General features: G+C 38.0%; 1 protein-coding gene across 3 annotated transcripts in view; it reads left to right on the top strand.

The window, feature by feature from the left end:
* The window catches only part of nlgn3a (neuroligin 3a), a 191,817-nt gene that overhangs the window by 31,813 nt on the left and 146,203 nt on the right, over positions 1 to 13,801 (top strand). For 2 of the 3 annotated variants that reach the window (XM_051127619.1, XM_051127618.1), the window contains exon 2: positions 11,662 to 12,323. In XM_051127619.1, the coding sequence (XP_050983576.1) occupies positions 11,855 to 12,323 (469 nt within the window). In that variant the 5' untranslated portion in view covers positions 11,662 to 11,854. Of the gene's footprint in view, positions 1 to 11,661; positions 12,324 to 13,801 lie in introns of those variants that run through there. The other variant, XM_051127620.1, reaches the window with a different exon arrangement.

Genomic DNA, 13,801 nt, shown 5'->3' with positions numbered 1-13,801 from the left:
TCGTACGTTTGGTGTATCTATACGTCAGCTTTTTAAAATTACTGGGAAAATATATGTTCCATGTAGTTACAGGGTAAGTGTGCCCTCTGCGGGCTGTAAATTAAAGTGGCGATTGTTCCCCTCTTGTTCAACGAAGTTACAGGGTAGGTATACAATATAACAACGCAATACACATAACGCGATGTAAAATGTGGTTCCACAAAATGTACATTTATTTACATTTTTACAGACACTAAATGTACAATACTGACATATTTACATCATCTAAACATTTAACGTTTACTTAATATGAAATTATAACATTTCATTCTGTTCTGTGCGATTTCTGTTGCCAGCTCGTTTCCAAGAATAGGTCTACATAATGTTATCATGACTACACGTTAAACCCTTAAAATAAATAATATTTCTGCAATCGTTTAATAATTCATGTAATATTAACTTCGTTTGCCGTGGTGGAACACAAAGGCGTTTTCTCTAACATGCTGTGACTAACAATAGAACCATAAAATACACCGAACACGCATCATAATTACAAATTAAACAATTTTATTTGTGTGCTGTAACCCAGATCTTCAGAATCCATACGATTTGCGAGGACCAGAACCAAATTCAAGGCTTTGTCCGGCGATCTCCATCTCTAGCAGCGAGTCCAGCAGCAACAGCCATAAACCCGTGCTAAAGTGCATTTTGCGACAGGAAAATCGGACGTTCATTGGCTCTCGCATGCATTCGTCACAGATTACGACATGCAGTGTTTCTGGTGAGATGTGTTGGAATGACGCGCGGGCGCCTTCGAGGAGTGGATCAAGACAATAATCTGGATAATATTTTCAGCGATTAACAATTTAAATTCTGCTCTCATCCTGCTGCACCTCAAACCTACTGTATTCCGCCAGAGAGGACTGCGGCTGCAAACGCATCGTTATTTGGATTACTTTTTTGTATGGCTGTTGACATTTTTGCAATAAATAAATGATTGTGATTGCACTTTCCTGTTTTTTATATTTTTATTACTGTTCAGTCATAGTTAACGTTAGGTTTAGAGGTAGAAGTGGGATTAGCGACTATAAAAAATATTTTTAGATATATTTTCAGATTGTGTGTTTATGTATTGTACCTACCCTGTAACTTCGTTGAACAAGGGGGGAACAATCGCCACTTTAATTTACAGCCAGCAGATGGCACACTTACCCTGTAACTAGATGGAACAAGAGTATATTTTCCCAGTAATTTTAAAAATCTTACGTATAGATACTCCAAACTTACGATTTAATAGAACAGGTACCTGTTAAGTTTTTAAGTAATTCCATTATAAATTATTTGTATATCTGTTTGCTACCCCGTTATTACCCAAACGTAACATATTGCTCCCTTATACTTACACGTAGGTACAATATAAATACGAAACATACACTGTAACTTCAGTTTACTTGCGCAGTTCTTTGCAGGTTGCATATCTGGTTGTTACCCCCGAATTACCAAAACGTAAAATAGCCTATTGTTCTCTTATACCTACACATACATACGAATAGGTACACTATAATTACAGAAACGTACACCGTAAATTCAGTATACTTATGTAGTTCTTTGCAGGTTGAATATCTGGTTTGCTATCCCCTTATTACCCAAATATAACATATTGTTCCCTTAAACCTACATGTACGTTCTTTATAGGTACACTATAATTACAGAAACATACACCACACCGTAAATTCAGTTTACTTACGTAGTTCTTTGCGGGTTGTAATCTAAAGCGTTACCAAATATACATTATTCACATCCCTTTACATTCTAAACAAAAGTGTTGCCACTACAGGAGCGTGGGGCACAAAATAATGTACAGTTCATTGTAAAACACTTGGTTTAAATATGTCCGCACATTAATATAATCGAATTTACAAGTTATCAGATGAACACTAGGTAGAGGGAAAAAGTGCGCGGAAATTCGAAATCTCAGTTGTTAGCATTCATTTAAAATGCTATTATTTTAATCTCCAATCTGTTATTTATCAGTTTTTTAAAGCTTTTAATGCTTCACAGATAGTTTTTAATGCTTCGCTAACTAGCAGAAGGCACTAACAGATTTAAATTGCAGCTCCACAGATAGGGAACTCCGTAAACAATGTGCCCCGCTATTATTAAACTATGCTATTATATGACGTTAGCGATGTAATTTATACTATTTACTTTTATGGATTTTAATGACAAACCACAAGAAACAGGTGGATAAAGACTGACAGTCAATGTTTAATGTTATAAGGCATTTTGGCTCTGTTATGTGTCTCTTTTAATATGAGAATTGTGCGTGGAGGAAGGGGAGTGTATGTCTGTGTTTTTTTCTGAATGTCTAAATGTGTTTTTTCAGCTGTTCGCCCATATTTTGAACTATACTGTATAGCTGTGTCTTGCAATCAGGACCGTCCCTGATGGCATGCTTGCAATGTGTTCATTGTCAAACTCTAAAATTAGATTGTTTTTAATTCTTAAAAACCACTATGGTTTATTTTTTTTTTTTTAAAGTTCATTTTATTTTATTGACAAAATATTTTATTTTGTATATATATATATATATATATATATATATATATTTTACATTAGGTCAGATAGCATTTAAAGCTTTCATACAGTCATATACAACACGCCCCTTTAGATGTTACAATGTACCTCACCTACGGTGCATGTTGTCACATTTCACTTCCATTTACTTTGGGGTAAATAAAGAAAAAGCATATACACTGTATTTATGAAACAAAGCGGCATATTTGTACTAGACAACTGTGGAATTAATGTGGATAAAAAAAATTATACTCTAATCCCCACATGGATTTACACGAACTGAGAAAGTCAAGAAGTTAGGTTGTGCCCCACGCTCCCCTATAACAAAGTAGTTACACACTTGCTTCTCTTGGCTTATACTTTATTCATATTTCACAAAAAATAAGGTGGATAATAACTTGACATATATCAGTTAAAATGACATTTTCATGATTGGAAACATGATAGGGACCTGATGTATTGTGGTACTGTGGTGCTTAATACCATCATATTTTCTAAAATACCCTAGACAACCATGTAAATGCAGTGGTAAATGACTATGGTAAGCCGCATACATTAAACTACTATGGTATTATTAACTGATACCATGGCTGTGTGTATGGAAGTGAAGACAGCCTGTGCACATCTCTAGATCTCTTTTTTTTTCTGTTGGGACTTGACTATGCTGTTCTTTTTGCTTGATGCACAGCCAAACCCAGAGCTGGGCTCCAGTAATGCATGGAAAGGCTGTTTCCCCAGTCACAGTGCTTCTGGATGGAGACCGGCTATTTCCATTTAAAGCAATATTGCAGTCTCTTTGATGAAATATAGACGAGTGTTACACATGAAGCCTTTGCACACAAGTTTTTAGACATTTGAGGATCCAGCAACCGTTATTATCCATTTTTGTTTCTTTCTCTTTTTTTTCCTGACTTTTTTTGCTTTGCACACTAAACTGTCATCATTCATGATTAATATGCTCTTCTGTAGTGCTCAAAGCAATATTAATCCTAAATTTTACAAACTTTATAATTGCTTATTAAATTTAAATGTAGTCCTGAGGGGTTTCACTTTCAGAACATTTGACACCCACAATATATGTGGTATGAAAACATGTAAAAATTTAAAATTGGATGAAGTGAATCTAATCTGATCTAATAGCATAATATAATATAATATAATATAATATAATATAATATAATATAATATAATATAATGTAGTTTCTTCTTTGCTTTGTTTATTTTGACCGGTTGACTATAGAATATCCTGCTTGTTACACTTATCCCTAGAGTCTCACATAATAAAATAATAATGCATTGTACTGTATAGTATGTGGGTGTGAAGTGACATGCATGATATGAAACTAGAACAGCTAGAAATCAGTTGGAAGGAAGTCAGCTACACATTAGCAGTCAAATATTTAACTGCAGAACGCCTCATTGGACCAATAAGAATCAAATATTCCATAGAGCCATGTCATAATCAACTGGCAAACTTCCCTCACTTGACCCGTTTCCAGAAACAAAAGCCATCACCACATTTTGAACGAATTTGTAACATGTGACTTTTAAAACTCTACTGGTTTCTAATGTGAATAAAATGGCCAGCTGTTGTCCTACAAATGAATAAACCACAGCTGTGTGTCTTCAGAGCTGATAAACATATCTGGATTACCCATCAAGTTCTTATCTTAACCAGCAGCATTTAAACATGGATTTAACCTAAAGGCATCCAAGTAGGTGACGCCTGTCTAGCTTTCCATTAAGACCCTGAGAATGAGTGATGTGACGTGACAAATCTAGAAAACTCACCTTATCCAACATCAGCTGCATGCTGTGTGGACACATTGTAGTATATTTATTTGTTATTTCACATTATAGATGTTATAGATGGTGGGTAGTTGAGTATACAGGCTGAATACAGACAGGCAGGAGAGCGTTGCAAATGCAGAAACTCAGTCTTGTGAGCCTCTGAAAAGCCTCTTGTGGACTCTCCGGTGTGTCTGCATGTTGGCTTTATTACCGGCAGCAAGGCCAGCCACATGAGACGATCAATATTTTCTGTTTTTCTGTATTTTCCCATGGTGACAATACAGCAGGTGTTTAAAGGGATAGATCACCTAAAAATGGAAATCCTGTCATGTACTTTGCTATTTTAATGTCAGACTTTCTTCTGTGGAGCACTAAAAATGAAGCTATCAGAATGCTTAGGCAGATTTTTGCAATGAAAGTGGACATGAGCTCCAAAAAGGGCAGCAAAACAGAAAAAATTATTAATTAATGTATTAATTTATTTTGAGAACTGTGGTTATGAGTAAGATTTTTTGTAAATAATAACTGTTCTTTGCACAAAGACACCCTATGGCGTCAAAAGGCTTGTACACAAATCATGGACTACTGTTTTAGAACTTTTGTGGTGCTTATTTGTCATTTTTGGGGGTTTGACATTGCCTGTCCCTTTTTACTGTCACTGCATGTGAATGAACAGCAGGAATAATCTGCCTAAAATCTAAGAAAGAAAAAAAAAAAAAAAAAAACAACAGATGACAGATTTTCTCTTTATGGGTGAACTATTCTTTTAGAGCCTGGGGAGCCCCAGAGGTCCACAAGAGTACCATGTGCTCTGTAAAAAAATCGTAAACTTGTTATATGTTTAAAATGCTTAATAATAATAAGATTTAATAACAAATGACATCACAGTTTTTGTGGTTAGAAATTATTCATCACATTTCTTCACAGCCATAATGTTTATTTAGGTGTATGTACAGTAACTGCACATACAATAGTTCACATTTTTTTGATAAACTCAACTTTGCAGAAGCAGAGGTTTACCTGTGCTCTGAATCTGTCCTTAAAATTCAGTAAATGTAGCAAATGCATAGCTGTTAGCATTATCATTATGTTCACTTAAGAGGCAATGAAATTTGTTTATTTACCTTATATTTGGTGCCTAACACCTTTGATTTCCATGTAATGAACATTTTTGTTTCCCATGCGAGTGTTCCATTAGTTGTAAGATGACAGGGATTCCCGACAGTTAACCTCATCATGCACAGTGTGCGTGACGTACAGTAACAAAACTTGCGTATTGCTGTGAACCTTCCTGTGGTGTGAATGGCGGCCGTTGTGGAAGTGTGAATCGGGGCACAGTTGCCAGAATAAAGACGTTCAAAGTCACCGCACCACGTCACTGCTCTTGTGTGAGTGACACTGCTCAGCTTGATGCTAGCTGTGTTGCATTGCTGACGGTCGCTGTCACTTATGTCTCCTCAAATCACCAGCTCTCGCTGGAAATGAATGACTTCTGATCGCTTTGCCTCTGCAGATCGCTGTCAGTGTAAACGCACCATTAGTCTTACTGAATTTAAAACATACTGGGATGTTGTGTCTATTGGCATTGTTCTTTTTGTCTTCTTTTCCCCGCACATTTCATATCACATATTTAGGTGTATTGTTATACGGTCCTTATTGTCCTGTGGTGTTATCACACAACACACAATCAGGGTCATCTGTTATCTTGTGCACCTTCATGCGTGATTTTATGTTGAGCTGATAGTTTTGGAGCCTCAGGACATGTGCATTTGAACCAGTAATGAGGTTTTGTTCCCTAAGGCTTTGTCCTTTGCAACCCAAAATGGAAATGCAGGTGGGCTCATGGTGCCATCATGTTACTGTCTTTAGTAATTACTCTTTTACTTGTAATGCATAATGCTTGGGCACAAATCTAATACACAGCTGATTTATGTGACAATGCTGGCAAAATGTAAATCTATAGTTTTAGTTTCAGGATAATGTTGACGACAGCTCTGCATATTCTGTGCTGTGTTAAGATGGTGACCATGTATTATGCAGTGTTATATGTGCTGGCTGCTCACAATGAATCCCAATGCACACTCCCTTAATGGTCATAATTCACACTCTTCCATCAGGGATGGAGATTCACAAGTCTCAAAAGTGAGGTGTGCAATAAAGTTTAATTCAGAAGTATACTAATCAAATCTACAACAGAAACATCTGGCAGCCGATGACTATTAGCAGTCATCCAATAGCCAGTCAACAGCCAGTATTACGTTATACTACAAGATGTATTCTTATTGAAACAATGTACAATACAAATCATGTTATTCAGCATTTTTAGGAATTTAGCAAAACAGTTTGGGCTAGTTCTTTACTTTAAAACTAGTTATATATACACAATATATATGCACAAATGAAAGTCAAATTTACTTTAGTCAATCAATCTTATTTTTTTGCGTCAAGCAAAAAAATTTATAACTTTTGTTTACAGTAATAACAAAAAAATATGTTTATAGTTGTAAGTTAAAAAAAAAAAAAAAAAAAAAAAAGAAAAAGAAAAGAAAAAAAAAATTGTCATTACAAAGTGGAAAAGACTTGCAAAGCAACTGGCAAATACCAGGATGAGCAGCTGAGAATGCACAATGTTTGCCAAGCTAGTTGAGTTTTAGCTAAGGAAACTCCTAACAGCTACACATAGAAAATACAGAACTATAAACATGCTGCTGTACAGTATATACACCAATATGTGAGTCCCTGAATGTGAACACTTGCCGCTCCCATGAAAGTGATGTGGAGTGTGACAAAATAAGAGGGGCGGGTCTCAATGAAATCCAACCACAAGTGTTCACAGGAGACGCATTTGAAACGCATGTTCATATTGGATAGAAACAGTAATGCGTCTTGGCGGACCACTTGTGATCAGATCAACAAAATTGCATGTTAATATCAGCTGGAAACAGGGTCTCAGGTGTTGGACGCTGCCTGGTTTCACCACATCAAAGACAATGATCAACCTGGCTGATTATATAGCATCAGCTTGGTTGAATTATACATAAACTAGGCTAAAAAGGTGAATGGTGCTTGCCAATTCAAAAGTGTTTTGATGAGATTCTATGATATTCTGCACTCTAGATATAATGTTAAACCCCATTCATGCTTTGATAAGGGTTTATTTTTATTTTTTTTTTTTTTTTGTATGTATGTATTGTATTATGTGTTGTTTTCATCTGCAAGAGACAAAACCAATAATCTGAAGAACGTCCTGGTTGCTTTTTTACATACAATGAAAGTGAATGGGAATGGAATGGAATGAAGTGGGAGCTCCAACATTTGAAAAGTGCATTTTTTGGAGACATCCAATCATTTTGTCTTAGAAATTAAATAAAATTGAAAGAATTGTTTTAGCCTTTCAAAATGGCTGTAAAATCTCACTCACATTTGCCTGTAGGTAAATGCATTATTTAAATGTGTATCATACCAGGTTTATCATCCTTGACATCAAACGTGAGATGGTCCTCACTGCAGATCACAAGATCCAGGGTGTGAGGGAGTATCTAGATTCAACTCCTCCCACATTACATATCTCTAAACCTACCTGTCTCCACCCCCTGATCCCTAAACTGACCCATCTCCACCCCTAAACCAACCTAGATGTAGATCCAACCCCACCCCCTGGATCTTGTTCTGCAGTGAGGGGCTACTGTCAAACCTTGGTATCATAGTCAATCATCATGGATGAACATGGCACAACATGTTTTGACTTATAAGTGTACAAGAATTCATTTCGGGTTGTAGTATAAGTTTGCTGGAGAGAAGGAAAAAAAAAAAAAAAAACATCAATTCTGTTTAGTTCACAAATCAATTGTTAAAATCACTTCTCACTCGAGTAGTAACTGAATAGCATAAGTCATGAGTTTGAGAAAACAGTATGTTTAAAGTCTGCCAAGATTGGGCCAGACATTTCCTCCGCTTCAGTGGGCATCTCTTCTCTCTGGAGATCAGCTGTCCCGTCCAGAGGCACCAGCCGATTATAGGCAGCAGCAAGTGTGTGTGGATGATGCGGTGGAGGATGAAGAACTTCCTGCCAGGCTTTGTGCAAATCAGCCCAAGTTTGGATAGGAGTTGTGGAGTGATAAGTGCACCTCCAGGAAGATTCATATTGCCTCTTGTCTGGTGGATACTGCTCCACTAGATACATTATAAATCATTTACAGAGTCATTTTGGAATGCAATATCCGCTACTAAACTCTGGCTTTTCTCCTTGTTATTATTCCAAGCCCTCCGAGGGATGGAGGTCTGAGGGTCTTAAGCTTTAAAAATTGAAAATTGATCAGCAGCTGAGCAGGGAAGAGTTTCTCTCCACTGGGGATGACCCTCCTCATCATTAGCATTTACAGTGTTAGCACAGGCGCCCGCAAGGCACTTACAAATACCAGCTTTCCAGAGATGGGGACAGGGGACCTGTGCCTCAAAAATCTTTTATTTAACACATTTCTGTCAAATTTGGACAGAGTTGTTATTTTAGCTTGATGGAAAAACCCACATACAGTACTTTTTTTTTTTTTTTTTTTTTTTTTTTTTTTACGGCTCTCAACTGGTTTTGCTTTAGGGACCTAGATTAGGGACCTAGATTTCGGTAGTAATTAGTTTAAAATGTTCTTTACAAGGAAATCCTGGGTATTAAGACTTTTTATAACTTAATATAATGTAAATTATGTCTCTTACTAAAATATGTAGTAGAAAACCCATGAAAGATTTACGTTATTTAAAAAATCCACATTGTTATATACATATTTTGGACTGTGGAGGGCACCATTATTTTGATTACGTAGAACGGTTGTACTCAGTGAGCTGCTGGCATGGAGCAATGCTATTTCTACTGCAACACAACTCAGAATACACAACTCGGAAAATAAAACACTGATATGATGGCCATAGCTACTGAAAGAGCTTACAGTGGCAATGGATAGAAGTGTAGGCTTAAACCAAATGCTGTACCATCGTTTTTCCACACAAAGAGTCTAAACGCACCCAGATATCGAGTGAGATCCGCGCTGAGAAACTCCTTTGGCGGGTGCGGTGTCATGACAGGAGTCGGCATGCTTACATCGTTTGCAAGCTCTTTCAGTAGCTGTGCTCCACTATGTGAGAACTGAAGAACCTCAGACACTTTGATTAAACAGTAAGACTGGAAAATACAGAACATACAGACATTTGTCTCAACATCTCACTGAGAGAAGATGTAAGAAAAGTCACTTCTCACCTATCTATTTCCTTCCCTTCACCCATTGTCCTTTCACTCAGCTTACTCAGAATGGTTAAGAGTATAATGCTCTACATTAATGCAAGTGTTATTCACAGTACTGTTTGGTATCATTTTAATTGTCTCTGTGCGTCTGGTACAATAGTCTTACAAGAAGTAGACTAAAGGGTAATACAGATCCTTAGAGTATATAAATATTTTGCATACTGTAGAGGGTGCGAGATCAGAATCTTTCATGCACATTACCATCTGTCGCCAAAAGGTGCAAACAATCATGTCTAGGACTTGATCAATGCAAATTCCAATTGTTAGTTCCTGTCTCCATTTGGAAGATGTTTGTCTTGGTCTGAGGTACTTAAGGAAATGTTTCAAGAGGATCTGGGCGATTCTGTAGTCAGAAGCCCGTATCGTACAGTGTGTCCACACACTCTATGCTATGTATTTTTCCAAAGTCAGGTATGCATCTTTTACTCTTAGATTCATCTTTGAGAGTTTGAAGTCTTGTATTGATTTGATATTCTTGAGTTGGCATAATACACATTTATCTGACTGATAATAAATTGTCACATTTGAGTGTATTCTGACTTACTCTGAAATTATTTTCTCAAGTAGATTAAGTGAAGGCGTATGTTACCTGATGTTAAGTACATACTAGATTTCAGGTTAGATGGAGCATGGGGCACATCAGGTGAGATTCTAGAGATTCTAGAGATTTTTTAACTAAGTTGTAGGGGCTGAACAGAACCACTATTTAAAGAATTGTAAGCATGGGCGACCTATTAAATAGTTAGTCAGAACCTCTGACTAATGTTCGACTGGAGAGTTTGTGATCGTGGGGGGCCACGTAAAATGGCTGGTGTGTCGCACCCTGAGCAACATATATTCCTAATGAACAAGTATAAAAGTAAGAGTTAAATAGAAAAATCAAATGTCTGAATAATAATAATTACAAATGGACAAACAACCAATTTGCATAATAAATTGGAGTCAGATTAGATAGTACAATGAAGTCAGATTTTAAATTAACCTAAATTAAATAACTTTGCATGCTGAAAAGACTGAACACGCAAGAAACCTTCATCCACCATTGGATACCACCGTTGGGCCAATCGAGTGGACCTTACAAAATAAAAGCCTCAAAGGCATCAGGGCTATTGTGGAGAAAACACAGATGTGGGCCTTTAGGAAGTTTTATTCATCCACAGGCATCCTCCTATTCTTTTTTCCTCTTCTTACCACTAGGAAAGCAGTTAAGACTTAAATTGCTTCTCTTGTTGACGCTATCTGTTGCTAATTTTACCGCAACACAACTTGGAATACACAACTTTGAAAATAAAATACAGATACGATTCCATGTTTTATGGCTTTAAGATGCAATTTTCAGTAATTTACAGACAACCTGACCACCAGGCAGTTCAGCCACCATTTTTATTCACAGCTGTCGTAGAATCAGACATGGAATAGTGGGATATCATAGGCAGCAAAGGATACATCTATGTCTGAGAAGGTATCTCAGTTGATAGGATGTGACACAATCGCATTGATGTGTTTTGTTGCTTTCATACCTCCGTATGCTGTCTGCGGAGGCAACATTTTTCAGCTTTCGGACACAGCCTCTGTCCGTGTTAGCATCTGTCTAATTTAGCTACTGGCTAAGTGACTGATGAACCAAAATACTGCTGAGTTTAATTGGGCACACATGCTTTGACATCAGTGGGAAGCAGTTACTATGTTGCTATCCTAACTATCCAGGATTAAATGGCTATTTACATTTTATTATTAGCATTTAGCAGTGTTTTCACCTGCCATTTACAAACTTATTAGAACATAGGTAGTTGTGATCCGCCATTTGGGAACCACTGACTGTCAACCAAGTTTCTAACGTTTGTAGGCATGTTTAAATCAACCTGAAGTTGGATTTATTTGCATAAATTTTGCAGGCCTCTGGATGCATTAAGAGCGCTGTCATATTGATGTGTGCTGTTCTATGCGCATACAGAAAAACCAAAAGTATGAAAAATGGTCCCATTTAAAATTTTCCTGTCTTGTTTTTTTTTTTCCTGCAGGAGAGAGGATCTGACGAGAATACTGGACAGTGAATGAAGATTCGTCCGGAGGGGAACGGAGCTCGTGCATGTGTTTTTCTTCGATGACAGGAGTAATCCGCCTGAGTTTGAGGGTCTGAAGGCAGGAGACACGTGCTGGAGGAGATTCTCGGAGTACGTCGGCATCTAGCAGCAGCGGCTATTTTCACGGACCATGTGGTTCGCGGTGCGCAAAAACCGGCACCTTTTGCACCAGCAGGACTGCTGCAGTGGCAGGGCTCATGACGTTTCTCTGTGGATATGGATTTTTTGTTGGTGTGTGACACTCATCAGGGGACAAAGCTACCACCCCACCGTGAACACGCAGTACGGGAAATTACGGGGCGCGCGGGTTCCGCTGCCCAGCGAGATCCTGGGACCGGTGGACCAGTACCTGGGCGTGCCGTACGCCGCCCCACCGGTGGGGGAGAAACGTTTCCTACCCCCTGAGCCGCCCTTGTCTTGGTCGGGGATCAAGAACGCCACTCATTTCGCACCGGTGTGCCCGCAAAACATTCACAACGCCGTTCCGGAGATCATGATGCCAATTTGGTTCACCTTTAACTTGGATATAGTTGCCACTTACATACAAGATCAAAACGAGGATTGTTTGTATCTAAACATCTACGTTCCAACAGAGGATGGTGAGTGTGTCGGGTATAACGAAGAAAAAATAGCGTCTCGCTATTACATTCTGTCACTTCCTGTGTTGTGTTTGAAGCATGAGTTGTTGTCTGGCGCATGCCGTGTCTGTGTACACCATTTCCGTTCCTCATCCTGACTTGACCTGCCATGAAGTCTTTCCATCAACTCTTCCCTTCCATGCCACTGTTATAGGTTCCTCTTTTGTGTTGTTCAAGAGAGCAAACCAAAAAGAAAGAAAGAAAGAAAGAAAGCTAGAAGAAAGCAATCAAAGAGAAACTAATCTTTTTAATGTAAGAGCTCAGATTTTAATCTGACATGAAGTTTGGATGTAATGATCTTGGTGCACCTCCCTCTCCTCACTGTCTTGACTGTTCTGGGGGATTAGCGATCCGAGATTAGCTTGCTTGATGCCAGAATGAGCCTTTTGTAGAGTTGCTAAAATGTTCTGGAACACAAGAGGCCTGTGGCATCAGTCCTAACCATGTAAGACCCTTTACTGTTCCACTTTCTTCTGTTAACGTTCAAAGCCTGTCTTGAGCAATGTAAGATCTTTAAATGAATTCGGTGATCAAGTTGAGCATTTGCATACGCAAACATCTCCCTAGCACAAAGAGCATTTCTTACAAACTCTTACAGATTTGAAAGCGAAAGCGCTAGCTCTGTTCCAAAACCCAGTGAGCTGCCTTTTAAGGACACATACATGCTAGAGAAAGCTAGAAGACTTTGAAGCAAAGCGGAGACATTGATGCTAGGAATGCATTAAGTTCATTATGAGGGCATGGATAGAGCTGTATAGGTTTAAAACCAAAAATAACACTACTGTACCTGAAATTCTCACAGTATGTCACAGGAAAAGATTATGTTTTTGATTGTTTTAAATTTGCATCTGCAGATTTTACTCTATTGAGAAAAAAACCTCAATTAGCTGTGCTATCAAGTATCACGGGACAGTGACAGTGATTACAGCATCTCCCAAGAAGTGGAGTGGATTAAAAAAATGATGACTTTTCCAAAAATGGTTGCTACACCTCCTGATCCTTACTGAAATCCAGCCTCACAAATGGCAGATTTGGACTGTTCTACATAAGCACACAAACAACGCTCCTCACATGAAGAGCATGGGAGACTTGACAGCTGATTTCAACTGAGTTAGCAAGTTGCTAAGCTAATGACACAGTACTCTAATAAGCAAACTAAAGCACAAATATTGGAGTCCGGCATTTTTCAGTGATCTCAGTACAGTGCATTCTGGGATTGCCTTCACTGTGAAGGATAAATGCGCTGCTCCATTTTAATTTGGGCAAAATTTGGCATCTAAGAAGCCAGCATAATGTTACTGCCAACTTTTGTAACCAGCAGTCCTCTGACGTATGAAGTAAAATGCTGTCCATGTAGTGCACTATGTTTTGGAACAGACAGCAAAAATTGTCAAAAGCAGCAAAAGCTGCATAAGCTATTTGGTGTTAAAATCCATCTT

This window comes from Labeo rohita, chromosome 14 (genome assembly GCF_022985175.1).
Source record: "Labeo rohita strain BAU-BD-2019 chromosome 14, IGBB_LRoh.1.0, whole genome shotgun sequence".
Taxonomy (NCBI): Eukaryota; Metazoa; Chordata; class Actinopteri; order Cypriniformes; family Cyprinidae; genus Labeo; species Labeo rohita.
This window is presented reverse-complemented; position numbering and strand designations above follow the sequence as displayed.